General features: G+C 32.6%; 2 protein-coding genes across 5 annotated transcripts in view; both read right to left on the reverse strand.

Moving 5' to 3' along the window:
* Positions 1 to 17197, reverse strand: part of LOC149903401 (uncharacterized) — a 31310-nt gene extending 14113 nt beyond the window's left edge. For all 4 annotated transcript variants that reach the window (XR_016457373.1, XM_090108347.1, XM_090108346.1 and 1 more), the window contains exon 1: positions 17161 to 17197. The gene's annotated coding sequence lies outside the window, so the exon portion shown is untranslated. The remainder of the gene's footprint in view (positions 1 to 17160) is intronic.
* On the reverse strand, positions 9263 to 11488 carry LOC149903402 (uncharacterized). The gene has a single exon (XM_090108867.1). It carries the CDS (start codon positions 11286 to 11288, stop codon positions 10539 to 10541), a length of 750 nt encoding a protein of 249 aa, XP_089964993.1. The 5' UTR covers positions 11289 to 11488; the 3' UTR covers positions 9263 to 10538.
* Positions 17198 to 21223: the final 4026 nt, after the last annotated feature.

A 21223-nucleotide genomic window follows, 5' to 3' on the forward strand; every position in this document is an offset into this window, starting at 1 on the left:
GATGGGTCCTTGATGGGCATCGAATGCTGAAGTCTCGAATCAATCAATTCTGACAGTAGGCAATTTATGTAAAATCTTGATAATGGTCCATCATTTTATTTTGCCTAAACGTTACATACTTTTTTATATATTCTATTTTTAACGAATTATTCACTCCAGTCCAAACAGCAAATAAGCAGACTTCTGCTTCTGCAACGTTTAGTTGTCCCTGAATTTAGAAAAAATAGTCATGATTCTTATCTATGACAAAAGTGTTATTTTTTGCATTGTATTTCAAATATTAAATTTTTTTTAACCGCATCTTCCGCATTCATGTCTTTTGCCGGAATTAGACATTTAACTTCTACTAGTCCCATTTCCCCTTTTTGATATGGGAGTGTATAAAGTAAATTTTTTAGATATTTCTCGTTATACTTTTAAAAAGTTATTATTGTCATTTTGCTCATTAGGTAAAGTAATTTCGATATCAGTTTTAAGTTTTTTGATACCTGCAATAATAACGTCATAATCGCCTGCACATACTTATCGATTACACCCTGTATACAATCCACCATCCACATTCATAATGTTTTCCTGTCCTCCTCTCCTTTACGCTGTTCACCGATACATTTGAAATGAGTAAATCTGCTACCTCTGAAGGATGTTTCATTGTGATCAGCAAATTTTCACCACTGTTGTCGATTATTTTTTTTTTCATTTTTAATCAGCAATTGGGAATCATCAGTTTTGTTTTTTGCAGATTGGTGGTGTACCCTAACAATACGTCGAAAAGGGAAAGCATCAACGAATTATCGTTTTCGTCCTCTTTTTTTATTTTTCGCGTCTCTGTTACTTCTGTTTGTTTAGTTCTCAACACCCACTGAATTTTCTATGTTATTGTGATCTTCCATTACATCTGAGTTTTGATGATGTGATGATAATCCATTCGTTTTAATATTGGTACATAGAGTTGGTAGACTAAACTAGAAATGGCGGACTAAATTTGTCAGCGCGTCTGTAAGATCAGAATATAAAACCAACATCCTGTATTTAAGTTACAAAATTAATAATCAAACAACATGCCGCTACGTTGAAAATGACTAGAAGAAAAAATTAAAACACCTCGGATCAATTTTGGAGTAAACAAATCATTTTCCCCGTATGGGGATTTCCCCGGATGAACTTGGGAAGTTCAAGTTCTCAATACAAGTTTATATTATATTTCGTATTTCTCAAACCAAAAATAAACATTTTTGGTACTTCAAAAAAATTATATTATAAGAAAATTTATGAGCTTACTTTAGTTTTAAAGAAATATACATCCCTTTACTGACACCCCGTAAAATAAAGAAATTGTTGCCAATCACCTTTGCAATCTATTTGGTTTCATTAACTTTATGTTCGAAGATAATTTTTTTTCTAGTATGTAGTTACAAGCGTATTTTTTTCGTTTATTTTCCATATCGAAATCAAATGTTAAAAAATACGAATATTTGCACAAAACTAAGATAAAAATAATCAATTAACAAAAATATTAAATTTAATGAAGTAGAGCAACTTTCACTTCGGTATGAAGGAAAATCGAGCGTAGAGCACACGTCAGAACGCTCCGGCCCAAGGAGCGCGACTAAAGAAATTCGCTAGAATTTTTCCTAATTATTTTAAATATTTTTTTAATATTTAAAGAATTATCAAAATTCAAAAAAAATGTTTTTTAAAGGATTAATACTCATTGGTCTTCAACCAACTCGAATAAATTAATGGAAAAAATAACTTTTAGCAGTATTTATCAATAGATTTTGTAAGGCAAAAAATGGGAAATTTAATGAATTTATAACGTTCTAATTAAGAAAATCATAAGTTTTTCGGCAATTGTATTCAGCAGTTTTTAATAACGACTATATAAGGATAATAATGTGCTGATCAGATTGTGTAAATTGTAATCGGTTGCAACGTAGTGAGTGCACAAACTTAGCTCGAAATGTCTTTGGGGGAAAGAGACTTATCTTGAAGGCCTGATTAAGGTAACATAAAGTAACTTTATAAATGTGAAAAAAATCACGCGCATTGCGTATATAACACTAATTGATAAACAAGAAAAAAAAATTCAGTTTATCATTTCATTAGCCGGGAAAAAATTGTCAAATAACTTGTTGAAAACGCAATTTTGCTAGACTGCAGCCTTAACAGATGGATTATTCAATTTATGTGAATCAAAAAATTAGATTAAAAACGTTATTAATAATGATTTCTGTAAATTCGGCCGATTTGAATGAAGCAATACAGGTAAATAAATTAAATTTTATCATATCATTGCCATCATGTCATTTGTATTATATTAATTAATTTTAAAATAAACTAACAGTACATTACATTGTGCACCTTACTTTTACATCTCGATTAAAATTAACACCATTGAACATGCACTCGAGCTCCTCAGTGTACACTACAGTCTACAATGCAGTGAGCATTTAACTCATTTTATTCAATTACCCTTGCTATGTTGCTATTTATGGGACACAGAAGTTACTGCATCAATCATTTTCTCATCCACTTTATGTCAACATCAAATTTTGATAGGGACGTGATTGATTGCCCATTTCACGTCGAGGAGTAACCCTTGGCTTCATGAATTTGATCATCAACTTCAACTATCCTCAAGAAATTTGCGATTTGCAAAAGTAAACACAATTTCCAGCACCGCTTTCGGCCATTAACATATAAATCAACGTTCATAAGTCGCAGACTTTGCTTTACGATGTAAAAACAAAAGTGGAGTGGACCGCCGTCAGTTTCCGTCGGCAACTACTGTAAAAGGAAGAAATAATATCGCCGTACAAGAAACACTAAAGACCCGAGGTCGAAGCACGCTGTTTAGAAAAAAATTAACGGTACACATTATCATATAATCGATACGATTATTATCGCAAACTAAGCGGATAATTCGAAACTGTCAAATTCGATTTCACAATTTGTTCCATTCGACTTACTTTTAGCTTTAGTTGCGATTAATTTTGATAGCGTCCATCCATTGGATTGGAAAATTCAATTTTATTCGTCGTAAACAGTTATTATATGCTTATTACAACATGTTTCCACGTTACGAGCTCTCTGTAAACTAATTAGGAAGAGCTATAGCATGTTACTGGATAAGTTTAGTGGAAATGGTTTTGAAGAAGTTACTAACAACACTTCAAATCTAGAATAGATCGGTTTCTTGAATAGCTTTCTATATAAAAGTTAGAGCATCAAATTATTATAATCCAAAATTACGCAAATGAATAAATGATACTGTATTCTGCATATTTAATTCACAGTTAGAAACATGAAGGTACCAACCACATTTAAATGTTGGCCAACAACGCTTATTATTTAAACAATTCAGTCATGCAACGCATGTATTTGTTTGATAAACACATTCCTACGACAAGCACATATCAAATCGATATCTCTGGTACGTAGCCAATACATCCAAAGTATAAAATGGTCAATTACCACGAGATAGTCGACCACAGCGACGCGCGTGAACGGTCACGCCTTTCCGGAAAAATGAACTTCTCATGAAATTTAATGTGGAAATGTCTTGAAACGAAGCCAAACCTACGTCTGAATTATTTATGTGGCACTATTTTAATAGCGTCCTCGTTCATTCATTACAGTAGAAGTGTTTCTTAATTTTATATGCAAACGCGCCACTTCAGACTCTATGCTGTCATTAAAATGAATAATGAACAGTCGATTATGTAGTCTTTGTTTTGTCTGGTAAATTTAGTTTTAAAAGACTATGAGCCGATTTTTCAATGCTTGGATACTTCTTGGATAAAACTTATCCGTCCAATAAAGTATTACACGATATTATTAAAATGTCACGTAAACTGTCAAATACGGGCAATTAGAATACGTTTTTAAAATGGTAGTTTTGTACATTATTCGACGAATAAGTTTTATCCAAGCATTGAAAAATCGGCGCTATGAGAATCAGTATTATGACAAAGTTTATTCTAACACACAACAGTCGACTTATTTCGATAAAGATATTTAATCAATGCTTAACAAAAATCGTATGATTCGACAGATTATATTGTTTACCCATAAACCCCGTTTTATTGATCTTGCATCTTAAAAAACGTAAGCATTTTATTTGAAAACTGATATCTGGAGTAAAGTTTCACGGTAATCCTTAGTTCAAACCTTCGCCTACTTACATACAAGCAATAAACAACGTTCAATAGCATATTGTTCGCTGAAATTTATGATCACACATAAAACTTATGTTAGCAATATCTGTGAATACTGGCAGTAGTAAATAAATGTTGATGTAGGTAACACGAAGGGCTGCGTAGGTAAGCTGGCGATCTATCGATGTAAATCAATCGCCTACGCGCAAGGATGCGTATGCGCATTCTGTCATACTATAAATACGGCGCCGACGTGATCGCACATATCAAACTGTGAATTATTTGCCCATATAAATTGTGTAGATATTTAACTGTGAACTTGCTAGTGTTTGTAGAGAACAAATTGCATTCTTGGAACTGTTTTGAGATTATATATTTGCATCATATAATCGTTAAAGTGAATATTTGTAGAAAATATTACGTCAACATTGGTCACTTTCACTTAGAAACTAACTAATTTACTAACGTTGCTAATATTACAAATGAAGCATTTTTTTAAAGATTGAATTTTGAAGATTTTTTTGAAGAAAATACTTCAGCTTTGTTCTGTAAATTTTGTATCTTTTGCAACTTCAGCATGCCACATAAAGTAATAAACTATTAAACGAATTGTGCCCAAACGACCGCGGACACAAACCACCCATAAAAGTTATCAAGGGCTTTGAAGCGGTGCCAGGCCATGTTTCTGATGCCGCTTTCAAGCCACTCTTTTTCTCTATGAATGATCCCTTGACCTAAATCACGTATAAGTGTGAAAACATAGTAGTAAGTGGCCGAAATAATAGGAAATATAAACCACACTAAAAGAGGTATTGTGCCTTTAATTGCTGTAATTTTCTTCAGAGCTTATTACTTGGTCGGAAATTAAGGGGCGAAATGTATTAGCTTAATTATATATCAGGGCAGATTTACGTTTAGTACTGTTTGTTTTCTTTTATGAACCTGAAAGTACTAATTATAAATATGTAATTTGTTTTCTAATCATACGAACCTTTAACGTACACAATATAATTTAAATCAAACTATAGAAAAAACAATTCAATTCCAATTATTAAAACACAAAAATGCGACACAATCACAGCTCATATATTGTTCATTTCAAGAAAAGGTAACACGATAGCATACCCAATATAGATTCAGTAAATAATTCGAGGTCCGAAGAAATATCGGCAAGTCAACGTGGCAAACACTGGGACGAAAATGTTATGTAAACAAAGTATCTCTGCCCTGGCCTGGGGTCGTCCTACTGAATAAATAACGTTGTAGCGAAAGCAAACTCAAACAAAAGTAAATTTATTCACCAAATACGACGATTAATACTCGATCTCGGGACAGACTTATTATTTTGCTCCGTATTTACTTGTGTATATGTTTGACAAATTACATGTGAATATACATACTTTGAACGAAGTCAGTCAACCTGTTATATTCTACCAAGACGCTCATATGATTGTCTCCTTAGTACAGTATCGCTTAACCCTTGGTCAGATATCTATGCTAGTCTTTCTGCTCGAATTCCCGGCGAAAATACAAGTGTCATTCCGGTGATAGGTTCATAAAACTAATTAAAAGTAGGTCTGGTAGAGTTCACTGAACTTTACATTTACACTATTGTCAAGAAAAAAGTATATCAAATTTCGAAGAACCAGCTTAATTGTGTACATATGTAATTCTAGTAACCGAGTCTATTCCAATTCTAGATACTACAATATAACTATTTATTAAACACGCTTTTAGACGGCCGCAGCGTCTTAAATTTATCAACAGGTGGGCTCTTTAAAAATGTATTTATCTTATTATATAAAAATGCCTTATTTCCTGCGGCAGAACGCACAGAATTATTTTATTGTGGAAACAAATTTAATTCTTTGTTTCCATGTTTCACGGTTAACTTTGAAGTCTCCGCATCTGATTATTTATTCTTCCCGTTGTCTTGGTTATTTCATTTGTGTTTTGCTTTTACCTACTGCCCAAGGATATGAGATAATATAAGAACGACAAATAATAAAGAAATGTATTTTTATAGGGTTCTTCAAAAGACAATGTATACGGTAACGTTTATAAGTACATACAATCTGTTATTTTGAAGAAAATTAAAGCAGTATGTAAACGTATATAATATTTATAGTCAATTGTAACAAAAAGCTTTGTTTTTATTGCTTTCAAAATATCTTAATTTGTATTTTGATTGGTACAAAATACGTGAATATATTAGTTTATTCAAAGATAAACATCCAATGAATTACCATTTCCATTTACATACAAATATAGTCTCGATTATTATATATTAAAGAGAATTGAGCGAGTGAATGAATGAATGAATGAATGAATGAATGAATGAATGAATGAATGAAAGCTTTATTGTACACACCAAAATAATGAAATAACAATAAGTAAAATATACATCAAATTGCACAATAGGCGACCTTATGGCTACAGAGCCATCTCTTCCAGGTAACCCAACCAAGGAAAACAGTAACAAAGAAAGAATACAAGTAGGTGGTGCATACCAAAGCAATATATATAATAATAATATAGTAATACTAAGAAAGTAGGAATATAAATAAGACATAATTTACAACAATAAAGAAAATAATATATATAATATATAATAAAATAAATAAATACAGATAAGAGAAAGAATATATAAAGTCATCACTTAATTAAGGACATGTGGTAATCAAAGAGCATGTTTTTGAAAACATCAATGGATCTAGCTTTGCGTATGGCTATTGGTAATTGATTCCATAGTCTAATAGCTTTGACAGTGAATGAGGTGTTAACAAATTTTGTTTTATGTATAGGTACATTAAGGAGGCAAGTATCGTTCGATCTCAAATTCAACCCATGATTACGAGCGTATTCAAAATTATTTTTTAAATAGGGCGGGGTTCTGGGATCGAATAAAATTCCAAACAATAGATGCAGCACATGAGCATCCCGGCGATATCTGATAGGCAGCCATTTCAGCCTGTGACGATAAGCGGAGACGTGGTCAAACTTGCGCAATCCAAAGATAAAACGGATGCACAAGTTCTGAAATCGCTCAAGCTTGTCAAGCTGGATTCCAGTTAGGTCACAGAAACTGACATCAGCGTAGTCGAGGATGGGAAGAAGGAGTGATTGCGCTAACAAAATTTTGGTCGGAATCGGAAGAAAGTTTCGTAATCGCTTAAGGGAGTGGTATGCCGCAAATAACTTTTTACTAACATGTTTCATGTGCTCATGCCAGGAAAGTGTAGAATCTATATGGACACCTAGGTTTTTAACAGACTGACTGAAAGGGATTTTAGTGTCGTCAACGTAAACAGATGGTAAATTATCCCATACAATTTTAGACATAAACTGCGGACTTCCAATAATAATAGTTTGCGTTTTGTGGGGATTAATTTTAAGGCCATACAGCTTGCTCCACCTAACGATAAAATCGAGATCAGTATTAGTTGAGTGAATGGCTGCAGGCAAATCCGACAAAGGAGAATGTGTGTAAATCTGGAGATCATCAGCATACATGTGGTACCGGGATGAAATGTTGCTCGTAATGGAGTTAATGAAAAGTGAGAAAAGAAGAGGAGAGAGGACACCGCCTTGTGGTACACCTGCAGTCAGATAACTCCAAGATGAGATAGACTCGTCTAGCTTTATCCTCTGCCGGCGACCATGCAAAAAGCTACGAAACCACTCTAACACCGACGCAGATATGTTAATAGAACGCAGCACACTCAAAAGTACGTCATAGTCAATACAATTAAATGCATTACTAAAATCTAGTAATGTTAGTATCGTGAGCTGCTTATTATCCATACCTAACCGAATGTCATCAGTTATTTTTACTAAAGCAGTAGCCGTACTATGCCCGGGGCGGAAACCGGATTGTAGAGGATTGAGTATGGAGTTGGAGTTTAGGAAAATACTTAATTGGTGATGGATAAGTTTTTCGAGAACTTTGGAGAGGAAAGGGAGAATGGATATAGGACGGTAATCAGACAGTGAGCTAGCATTCGATTTCTTTGGAAGTGGGATAACATTGGCGTCTTTCCAAACTTCAGGGAATGTGCTGGATGAAATAGAGTGGTTAAGGATGTTGGTGATTGTAGGAAGGATGATGTCAAGGATAGGAACGATCATAGCACGGCTAATATTGTCACAACCGACAGCTTTAGAAGATATGGATAATATGTTCTTCTTAACATCGCATTCGGTGAAAGGTGAGATGTTAAAAGGGTTTACAGGAGAATAAGGTAAGGATGAAAGGAAATTAAGGGTAGCCTGTTTATCGACACTGTCAAATAGGACAGGAGGAGTGGAAAAGTGTGCATTTAACTGGTCGATATTCATGTTCGTAGATGACACTTTAGGTTGTTTGCCTACTCCAATCGTTTTAAGAAATTTCCACACAAAACATGGATCACCATTTTCAATGGATGAATGAATATGGCGGCGCTGTGCATCCCGGCACACAGTATTGCAACGATTCCTCAGTCTTACATACCTCTCCCTCGCCTCATCAGAAGGACACGATTTTAAATGAGATTTGGCTTGGTTTTTTAAATTCAGTTGCGATTTAATTTCCTCAGTGAGCCAAGGTGCAGGCAAGTGTTTTAGCTTCACCGGGCGTGCTGGAGCGTGAATGTCGTAGAGCTGCGTAAGAAAGGAGTTAAATAGCATTACTTTTTCGTTAAGGTTTTCACAGCATTGTACTGCATTCCAATCCATCTTAATCGCATCAGCACAGAGACCTTCATGATTCATACGACCAAAATTTCGCTGCATAGCAATTTGGGGCTTGGATTTAGGGGGACGGAGTTTGTAGGAAAGGAAAATAAGATTGTGATAGGAGAAGGCATCTGCTGCACACTGTCCATGCTTAGAGATAAAGTCTAAGTTGGATACGATCATAAGGTCAAGCAAGGAAGGTGCACAGTTAGGGAAATAATGCGTGGGATTAAGAGGGAGGATGTGAAGATTATAGGAGTCCACAATAGATAATAGTTTATTAGAGCGAGAGTCATTTTTTAGCAAGCAGGTATTGAAGTCACCCATAATTATGGTGTGACTGTAAGAAGGAGAAAGATTAAGAAGGAGATCTTCAAAGGTAGGAAAATAGTCTATTGAAGAGGAAGGACTATAGATAACGCCTAATAGAATTTTTGTGTGGGAAATGCAGACCTCTAGGAAAAGGTATTCGACCGTGGCTGCAGGTGTGGGTTCTGGCGAAGAGCTGATAATAGTGAACGGCATGTGATTGCGTAGATAGATAGCGACACCTCCTCCGCCCCTGCAGGCACGATCGTTACGTATCAGATGGAAACCGGGTAAAGAGTAACAGGAGGAAGGTAAGGAGGGCTTCAGCCAGGTTTCGGATACAAGGATAGCTTGGACATTACTCGACTCGAATGAGGCTAAAAAATCAGTATAATGTGCCGGAATGCTCTGTGCGTTAATATGTACCACATTAAAAGTTTTAGAGGTTGAAGGAAAATTATTATTAAGTGTCGTATTAAGAGGAATATAGGACGTACTGCTGAGAAAACTTTCCATTGAACAGTCAGAGACAGATGGTAATGACACGAACTCGTCGCTCATAATGCTCTCGTTGGATGACATTATTATATATTACAAACCTATCAATAATAATAATTATATAAAAAAAGAACAAATTAGATTAATTTTAAATAAATAAAAATAGACTACGGTCTACGATTAAATATATGCAGTATAATTAAATCAGTAAAAATGTATATTAAGCAATAATACGTACTAATAAAAAGTATAAGTATTACTATATAGTTTTAACAAATTAATATAATAATAAAATAATCAATAAATATTATGTATGCAATTTACCATAAACACCTTCCAGTATTTTTATACAGTGGTAACACCAAGATACAAAAGCACGAATTGAAATGACATATGACAAGTAATAAGTGACAGAAGATATATTAGTTTGTTTACAAGTTTAAATAAATTAGAAGGTAGTCTAAAGATAAATTAATATAATAAATATACGAAGGTACTGCGTAAGATATTCCATTATTATTTAATAAAGTATTGTACTATACGAAGACACAAAATAAAACTACACTTGTCTGTCACTTATCATAGCATATGTCGGCGAAACAAAAGCATAATTTAAACACAAATTAAAGATAGAAAAACAGAACAAATGGCGAGAATACATTATGAATTAAATGAAATATGAATTATATGAATGAAGAAATACATGATGATGAATAGAGACAAAGGAAAGAAAAAAAAAAATATATTTACAGTATGCAAAAGTTATCGTACCAAACACCAACAATTTAAGACCATACACCATCATTGAATAAGCGAAGAAAATAGAAAAAGTTTGTAATAAAAAATAAAAATATAAAACTACTTATGCTTGGGAATTCTTCTGGATCTTGCCGTTTGTTGTGAAGAGGTCTTCTGATTATTGCCAATAGTAGCAGCAGGAGGTTGCATCTCAGTATCAATAGTATCAGGTTTTATTGAGTCTAAGTCAGCAATGGAATTAATCTGGTTGCGAACTCCATCAGATCCAATGACAAAAATAAAACCATTCCTTGTCCAGCACTTGGATATACCGAACCGTTTCCTTGCTGCTATGAAGAGGGCATGGCGAGCCTTTGTAAGGAATTCAGATACGGTAATATTAGTACCCTTGAATGCAGTCTTGGCTTGCCACACCTGGCTCCGTACCTGGATATCCTTAAATTTGACAAGAAGTGGCCGTGGTTTGTCTTCCTTCATCATCCCCATTCTATGGCATTGGCTAAACATTTGTGAAGTAACCTCAGGCATTTTAAGATGATCGGATATAACTTTGGAAACAACAACGCTTGAATTTTCATTCTTGGATTCTGGAATACCATGAATCAAAAGGTGTTTGCGCCTGCTCCGCATTTCTAGTTGGTCGTGCATTTGGGTTAGCAGCTGAATTTGAGATGTAAGGCAACTTAACGATGACAGCACAAATGTTCGAAAAACAGCAAAATCTGAAGAAATCTTACTGGTGGGACTTCCAGAGCCATTATTGCTACTTTGCAGCTCACGTTGAAATTCCTCCATTCTATATTTAAACATTTCGCTCATATCTGCTACAGTTTGTGCAATAGTTTCCATTTTGGAGGTTATGTTTAAACTTCTGAGTTGTATTTTCAATAGGTCTTGGTGAAAAGTGAAAGTGATTTTGTGAGACACTTACTGGATGGCAAAGGTAATTTTTAAAGCATATTATTTATGTAAACAACAATCGGAAACAAATTATTCATAAAACAAATCAAGAGCAAGAAAAAAGACGTATGCACTTTACACTACCCTCGAGTTGAAAACGAGTATGTCCTCGTTACAAATGTAATGAGAATTTACCATGAATATGGAAAAATAAGTTGATTCATCCATTACTTATGAGTGTGGCTTGAATTATTTATTTACACATTAACATTTGTGTATACAATCGCGTGTTTTTATTATGAGAATAGTTTAATCCCAGTAAAACCGTTTTTGTCTACAAATGGAAACAGTAAACATTATTACTATACCTATACAAAATTCGTAGCAAAAAAAAAATATTTATCAAAATATAAAAAAAAAGCTTTAAAGTAGTCTATTGAATGATGATTTTCAAACGCTTATTTAAATCATTAATATTTACGATCTTAATTGGTATGAAGTAATTTATTGAAATAATGTACCAAATAAGGAATATCTTTCAGGAAGATATTACCATTATCTATTCTACATTATATACTTGGGTATATTGCTTTTGTTGTTACTTTAGACTAAGGTACTTAAAAACTTCCTTAATTCATGATAATAATAACAGAGAACTTTAAAACAATTTAGAAATACATTTGAAATTTGATGTAGTTTGCAAAAATTGAACTCCATGACCAAGAAATGTATAACTGAAAAACCATACATGATAAAGATTGAAACCCCCCTTTATGACCTCTAACGACTCAATGAAATAGACGTACTAAACAACCCGATAAAATAGTTATAAAATTTTATGATATTCCATTGGAGCGCAATCGCAATATTATAGTTATAATAAATCCGGATTATTGTTGAACTTGCTAAATAAAGCTACTGTGAAGATATCTCTCAGACTAAAAAATATCAACATCTTTGTACAGGATCTTTGTACAGGTTATAATATTATAGTACTGGTTGTGCCCCGCGGTTTTACCTGCATTGCTTCGTTCCAATTTGTCTAACCGTGATAGCCTGTAGCCTTCCACGATAAATGTGCTATCTAACACTGAAATATTTTTTCAAATCAGACTTGTGGTTCCTGAGATTAGCGCGTTCAACCAATTCAAAAACAACAACTATTCAGCTATCAGTAGATTTGTCTTTTTAATAATGACATGTAATATCTAAGTGTAATATACACTTTCTTGGAAGAACAATATAATATATCATCATTATTTTTTATTACCAATACTACGTTCTCAGTAATGTGTTTTTCTAGAAAGATATAGCATTTATAAAGGTTCATTCACACAATATGATTAAAGTTTGAAATACGTTTATTTCTTTTCTCAAGATACATTTTGTTAATATAGGATTTAAGTCAAAATGGCTACAGATAATAAATTCTCTGGAATATTCGGAGATAATATAATTGCTTTCAATCATTAATAAAAATAGAATTTTAAAGAGAATAGTAATTTATCTTTGTAAACTGAATATTAATTAAAATTTGTCAACCTTTTTTTATTTAATTTAATTTTACACCCCTTCCGTGTATATAATTTCATTACCACAATGGACGAGTTGACTTAGTGGAAGAATAAATACCGTGTTACTGTCATAAAGGGAAAATCAGCTTTGGCCCGGAAATTGAAGTTCCGCAGCCCGGGGCGCGGGCGCACACCGGAAGTGACGTCATTTAGTCCTCCTCTAACAGTATATGCAATTATAGCAATTATCCTCCAACATTAATATTCTAAATACATTTTATTTTTCAGGTTCAAGGATGAAGGTAGTCTTTAAGTTACCAAGGATAGAGAAGACAAGAGTACCGTACCAGTAATATTGTTTAAGAGGTGAAGTCCCCGTAATGAGAACAAAATCCACGGTGAAATAATTGTCGATTTAAAAAAACTAAAAAATCATAATAAATTTTTCAGTCGTAAATACTGAAATTGTTATATTAGTTAGTTAGGTTAGTTTCCCTGTATACAAGAATCTCTATTAGTTAATATATAAACTAGATATGAAAAGTAAATACCTAGTACCTGTGATATTAGATAGTACGTTTCATAAGACGTCTCTAACCATCACATATTTGAACTCGGTATTAAAATGTTTTCCTGTAAACGTAGCGATAAGTTCCACGTACAACCACATAACTGAGAAACAGTATAAAATAAAGCGTGCAGTATTCAGAATTGTTTATTTATTTATATAAACAAGCACCCGTTACTAAAAACACCAATTCAACTCTGTTTTAAAAAACAATAAAAAGTATTTTCTCACACACAGCCGTTATACCCACCCTATACAATAACCTTGTGCGGGTTAGAATAAATAAATTTTTGTAAAGACCATGTGGTATTTTATTTGTTATTCAAAACGACCGAAACTTTGTAAATAGCGACACCACATGTGACTTAACACGTTAAAATTGAAACCGCTCTGTGTTTGTATAAATCAATATAACGCTACCAAATGTTCCTACAACTTTGAGAATTGGAGCAGCATTCGAGCAAACTCAATCATATCTTCGCATTCTATAGTTCCCAACTCATTTATTGCAAAATTGTAATGTCAATATGTATACTGATAACTTTCCGAAGCAATAAGGAATCAATATGATGCATGCTTGTTCACGTATCATGTCTTATACTGTAGATCAAATGTTAAAATTAGGTACAATAAATCTCAAAGCTTCAATGGATCAAAAGTATTAAGCTTGATTAATTATTCACTCCGCATATTTTGTGCCAATTTTTTTTTTTTATTCCAGCTTAAAGTTAAATATCATTGACCCATATTAACTAAACGTGGAAACCTTACATTTAAATTTAGGTTTAAGCGTACGCTAGTTAGGAGCATTTACTAAGTCGAGCGGTTGGTTTGTCAAAACAGATTTAGGGCACAGTTGGCGGTCTTCGCGAGTTCCCGCAACACTAAACCACTAATGCCCTTTATATTAAGCCGAAATAATCTTTCGCGTTTTGTTCTAGTTTTGGGGAATTAGGATAATGACACAATTTGTTGTTCACGCTCGTGCGGTTTCGACGTTATTATTTTCGTAGCTATTTAAATAACCATTTAAACTTAGGTGAGCTCCGCTTCGCTTTGTAAACTTATGAATTATATTGTAAAAGAGTATTCCACCCGAATTCCGTTGCCATAAATCACTTATTGTTCTAATAGAAAGCGTTGTAACGAAATAGTCTTAACGTTCTAATTTAATTAGCTCTACTCAAATTAAATTCGCCTCAAACTATATTTAGTAAATACTTGCAGCATTTTTATAAATAGTTTGGAAAATCCAAAAGTGCACGCCTCATAATTTTTTTTAAATAATTATTTATTAATTATTATTTTTGTTTATTTAATAACAATTAAACCACATCGAATCAGACCCTGAAAAATGAAAGGGTTCTATTCCTGAGCATACTCAAGCGTAAGAGAAAAAAAAAGACTCGATTAGTAAAGTATTTCGGTCGCTATCGTGTTAACAAGAAAAAGGATCCGCACATACAGACACACGGACGTCCAAGACAGAACTTTTTTAAACTGTTTTTTAACTAGTTTAAATAACAAAAATGACATCAAAAATATCATGAACGTTAAAAATAGTGTTTTTTCTTAATATGAGTGTGTATGTATTATCTTACAAGTGCAATGTATGATACATAAAGACATTTTAAGTTTGAAAAATCTGATGTTTTGCGCGAAGTGACAGTAGTACCCACCTCAACGCTTCGCTTATGAGGCGTGCAATTGCCGCTGTTGAGTTTCTAGCTGTACTTATTTTATCTTTTATCATATCAATTTAATACAACCAATTTTAAACATAAAGTGACCTTTTAAACAACTAATAAAACATGAAAAAGAGTAGCCTAAGCTTTTGACTAAATTACTTCAGTTATATTTCTAAAATTAAAATTGTACCTTGATTTAATATAAAAGAAACTCAGCCAATTATTACCTAACCGTGATGTTTGCATGGATCTTCATTTAATTTGCATTAGTAAACTCATTTTTCGCTGACCCATTTTTAATTTAACTTATAATTTATTTAAAAAGATATTTCCGGTATAATTAGGGGAGAACAAGCGAATTTAAGGGTCATTAAGATAAAAAATAAGGATTGGAAAAGTCGATAGTCAGCAGAGGCTGGATACAAAGCGATTTAGGTATGAGAAAGGTGGATTATTCCTTAATCTCGACAGCCGATGCCGAGACACGTCTGACTCCAAGGCTACATTAAAGGTACATTAGCGAATATCGATTATTGTAATGTTTTATGCAAAAACGTGAACATGGAGTGCATATAAACACGGTTTAAAAAACATCCAAAGAAAAGAAATGATTTAATATTTTGCTTTATGAAATGTGCCATTTTGTATTTAATTTAAAGCTATTGTAAACCATCTAAATCAATTTTTATTTATTTATTCCATTACATAATCTATATAAGCCTCTATCTACGCGTAAATATCTATTCTTTACATATATTTTATTCTTTGTGATAAACTTCCTTTAAAACTCGCAATTTAACAAAACCTTCAAAGTATATTAGTGATTCCTTTGTTGTTTATGACTTCTTATTCCATCTTATTTTATACACTCAATGATCAAAATAATTTCAGGATACTTTAATTCGATAGAAATTATGATACCTCGACAAAGCTTCGAACCATCTATGGTTTAACGAAAACCAAGTTTTGAATACAAACACAGATACAAACTTGTATAATATTATATTAGAAAGTATCTAAAATGTTTACAGTTACTTATTAGTTAATACAATTATAAAGTATACAAATAATGTCGCAGTATAAGGAGAGTTTAGGAAAACAGATTTAGAGCACACTTGACGGGCATCGGCTAGTCTCAGCACAAAGCCATGGCAAGCGGCTTACTAGAAAGGGGATTAGGGCATAATCTTCAACCGAGCGGTTGACATATACCTCCAACTATTCCGTTTATTAGCACACACGATGCAGCTAGACTTATAGGAATGTTTTAACATGATTGCGCACTTACTATAAATTTTTATTAGGTGATAATACGACATCCAATGTACTAGCGATTTGCTGATAGCCATTTAATGGTCCGAGACATATTTTATTGACGTTTTAAAACATATTGCGTGTTTCTTGGCACGTTTATAGGACACTCTTGAAATGGCAATGTTCAGTTTTTACGTGATTAAAAGCGATTAGGTTTGTAAAATGTTGCTAATTTTATGGAACGAAAATATATCTTGATTATGTTATTTGTATTTTTTTCTTTGGTAATGTTTTGTAGACATTAACATAATATCAGAAAATAGATTTATTTATTATTGTTAAATGAAAATCAACACTAGGTACATTTGGAACTAATATATGTACATGTTTAACTACTGTAGACAGGAATTTTAAATCGTAATTACAATTTAATGATTGATTTTGAAGAATGTTTAATCAATATACCGGCAATTTAATATGCAGAAAATCCCAACTATTTGTATTAATTAAGGTAAAACTAGGTCTTGCCCTAGATTGTACCTTTGCAATTAATGAAGTGACCTCTTAATTAGAAACAGAATATTAGGTAATTAATATGTACGATGATATGGTATTGAAAAATAATGAACTAATAGCCTTGTTATTACAAACATGATTATCATTGACAAATTGCTAATATATAAAACTAATATTTTTAATAAGTTTCAAAGCTACTATTACAATTAAAAATTCACTTAATAATTAATTCATATTATATAACAATTTGGAGGAAAAACAAATAAAGAAATTCGAATTACCTTACGACATGTTAAGCTGCAGCCATGCGAGTCAACTGAAACAAACAAATAATAATAATTAGAGCTTAAACCTTACACAAAACCAGCGTTATGAGATGCACAAAAACAAACAAGTTGCAAGTAGCGTTGTTATAAAACTATTAATAAATAAAAATTAAAAACAGAAACAGTTGTCCTGCAAAGTTGCATTTACAGAAATAATAATAGCAAAAGTGTTTCCCAAATTTAAGTTTCCAAATGGAATGGAACTTTTTTTTACATAAGACAACATTATTAGCATAGATAATATACACAGATGGTATCATCTTCAATTATAAAGATGTAGGAAATCAACAATCCTTAGCCACTACAGTCCACTCCTTAAGGATAAGCCTTCATTAGCCATCTATAAAAAGTGATATCAATACTGTTTCTTTTCATACTCTAACAATGTTGTTCAATGTAAAGCAAATTATAATCTTACCCATTAGGAAGCCACACAATACGAAGAATACAGAATATCTATAGAGAAGTTTAAACTGACCAATGGTCAGTGTTGACCAATTGACTAAGAATAGGGTGTACCATTTATACATGCGGGAGTATTGATTGACAATAAATGTCACATAAGTCCTAATAGACGCGGAGTGTTTCAATTGAGTCGAGCGTTAAGTTATCAAAAGGACCGCTCTAATCCCCACGATATCTGTACTAAGAATAACACGATTCAATAAAACTCAATTAAACTATCATTTATTAAGACCTTTTATCATTGAAATGATAACTATTAGAAATAGATAAATAGCTAAACTGCAAATAAATTAAAATATTAAACATAATTTTACTTAACTAACTCCGTATTCAATCGTATTAAACTTTAAATACATAAATGTGTCCCTACATTTCCAAAAGATAACAAATATAAGCCAAATTCCCTCCATTGATTTTTAAAGAACGTTTTATTCAAACAGTTAAGCGCATTAAGGTTTTTATTAAGAATATTAATTTATCTCCTAAATCTCATTTACCGCAGCGCAGGCTAACTGCAACTTTAACATGATATGATCTCGGATTTACATACAATATTATAAGTTGCAGAGCATTACAACTGGATTTGCAATTTTCCATCTACAATCTCCAAGTTAACAAGCGCTTCACAATATTATAAAAAGAAACTGTATTTTCTATACAGTTGAATTTAATAAAAGATAATAGAGACGCAGGAGTTGTCATTATTTAAGTAAGAGTACACTCATTTCCGCTCCATAATGAGAAATGTTCACAAATGCTTGAATGGGTTGGCTGCGTAAAAATATATGTGGACTGTGGACACGGAAGGGATATTCTATGATTCTGTATGATTATTTTTTTGGAACAGATTTTGTTTATTACTTCTTGTTGTGCGTTTTATTGCAAGACTTGTAAGAGCTAAGAAAATTAATTTATTAAAGTTATAGAAATGTAAAATATTTAATTTTTAAATCGTTTAATAATAATTGAAAATGTAAGTACCTATTAAATAATTATATAACCACGGTAAATGAAGACAAAGAAGACTCATTTCAATCAAAATTAGTTTTATTAAATCCATGATCATATAATGCCAAGACATAAAACCACGACGAACTAATTGCAGCAGTGTAATTTAAATAGCAGCAATTAAGTAGTAAATAGTAAAAGGAAATTAGAAAATTAAATGAACTATGTGAGGCTTAAAATTATAATTGATTTTACGTTAAATTTGAGTTCGCGTGTCTTCCGCTAACCGCTTAAAGTTGTAAATTCATTATGTAATTTAAAATGCTTATAGCCTGTCGTCTACGAAGGAACGAATGAATAATGAAACGAACTTCTCGTATGATTGGGGGAAATAGATTCGTTCGCACACACCCAAGCTGATATTCCTAATAGTTGTCTGGTATTAAGACCCGCTATACTAAATAACTAATGAACTCGTACTGTGCATTAATTCAAACCTGTCTTATTCTAGCGCTCACGGAGCCATTGTAGTCCTATCGGATTAGTTCATGAATATATGAAGCTAAGGATTAAAGATTCAAGCCTGTTATGATATATCATAACACTATCTTACATACGTCTTAAAAGTCTTTCATCAAATTTAGGTACCTAAAAATTAATGTTCCCTATAAAAGCAGTTAAAATCAACGATGCGCGTGACGATATATCCTGTTCGCTGACCGATGGCATCACAATAAGCCGGTGCTAGATAAAGCCCTTTTTCCATTTAAGCGGCAGTGATAAGCGACCCTTTTAAATTTCGATGTTAAGCCGCGCCTACGCTGCGCACGAGACGCTAATCGCTCATTTGGATTACGATTATGTAGACGAATATATATGATGGTCAATGTTATCATGCTATTGCCTCTAAATGGAATTAGCCGTTGAAAGAAATTTACGATGTACGCTTTTGTTCCATGCGTCAAGCGATTAGACTTGTGATATTTCGTGAGCTTATGTCAAAACGTATCGCTTTTAGTGAAGGTTAATTTCCTTTTTTTGTTATTGGGTTAATTATACAAGTACATGGGTTGATTGAATAATTTGCGGTTGTTCGTGTAATAACAAAAATGTTATTTGAATTTCTGGAGCGTTTTGCGGAATTGTAAATGGACGAAAAGTGAGTGCTTTGCTAGTTCCTTACATATAACGACTTATAACAATAGTTTATAAGTAATTAATTGTATTGTCGAAAGGAAACCACAAGTCGATATTTAAATAAATGTCCATTGTTGCGGTTTAAGGGCGACTGACACCGCTGAGACAGGCTTGAGGCCAGATAATTTATATTCTATGCAACGTACAAACAACTGCTACTTTATTGATTTTTGTGCCAAAGAAAACAATCCTCTTTGTTCTATTTAAGTACCCATGTAAACATTTGTATTTTATTCATCGTTGTTATTGCGTTTTTGCGCTATGTAATTAAAGTATGCGTTGGTTGGATACAATTTTCACGTAGCACAACAAAATATTTGGAGAATGTTTGCAAATATTTGAGCAGTTTAACATTAAATATTTGTAAATTAATTTTAGAATTTGTGCTTGTTTTTATTGGCTTAATTTGTAACTTCTTAAGATAATTTGAATTTACTTGACGTTATGGAAAAATAATGGTTAAATTCTCCATATCTTTAAATTTCACTATACCTACATTACCTTAATCAATTGAGTCATTTCATCAAAATATTTTATCAAATACTGAAAAGCTTCATTTTCAAAATAGTTACACATTACATGCCAATTTGATTACAAGATGTGTATAAACTTACAGCTATACTTGCCGTAAATACAAAAGCAACCTCTGGCCAAATTATTCAATACCCCTTCACCTAATTTCCTTCACCCATAATAATTAACGTGGAACCGAACGTGACCACCGACCAGCCGATACCAAGAACTGTTTTCATTTGCTGTTATCACGTGCGAATGGGTCGTGATAATTTTATTCATACGATGTCTATCGAACAAAAACAAGGTTTCATGTGCTTTCACTTAACTGCTGAGTGCACTTTCCCGTGTTTTGTATCGTAAAAAGGTTGATTTATTAAAATGTTGTAACAAATTTTAACGAAGGTTCGAGTGATCGGCTATCTTCGTTACGTTAAAAGTGTAGATAAGACGCACGACAGCTAATTTGATTATTGAAGGGTACCGCTGCTTTTATTATTTTTACAAGTGTTAATAAACTTTTCGTTCTCATGTTATCATAACGTGTATTGAATATTTTTTATGTTTTGTCTTAATAATCAAAATTCGTCGAAATAATACATCCATCAAACGAGTCAGTAATGACTTTTAAGTTAGTAAATTAATTGTAACTGGACTAAATAATATATTCTAAATACATATTGCATATTAGCATAACCAAATAGATGAAAATTGATAATGCCCAATTTAGAACAATTGTGTCCATCAAATGCCCAAGCGATTTTGAATCGATATTCTGTAACAAAATAATTCAAAACGTCTATCATAACGGCATAATTAAAAATATTCTGAAGTAATGGGAATATCTTCATTAAATTATGAAAGGAAATTCAATAAAGCTCTGATAGAGTCACGC

The sequence above is a fragment of the Colias eurytheme genome, chromosome 13, assembly GCF_061535395.1.
Source record: "Colias eurytheme isolate Ceu_HAF_F1 chromosome 13, ilColEury1 Martin Lab GWU primary, whole genome shotgun sequence".
NCBI lineage: Eukaryota > Metazoa > Arthropoda > Insecta > Lepidoptera > Pieridae > Colias > Colias eurytheme.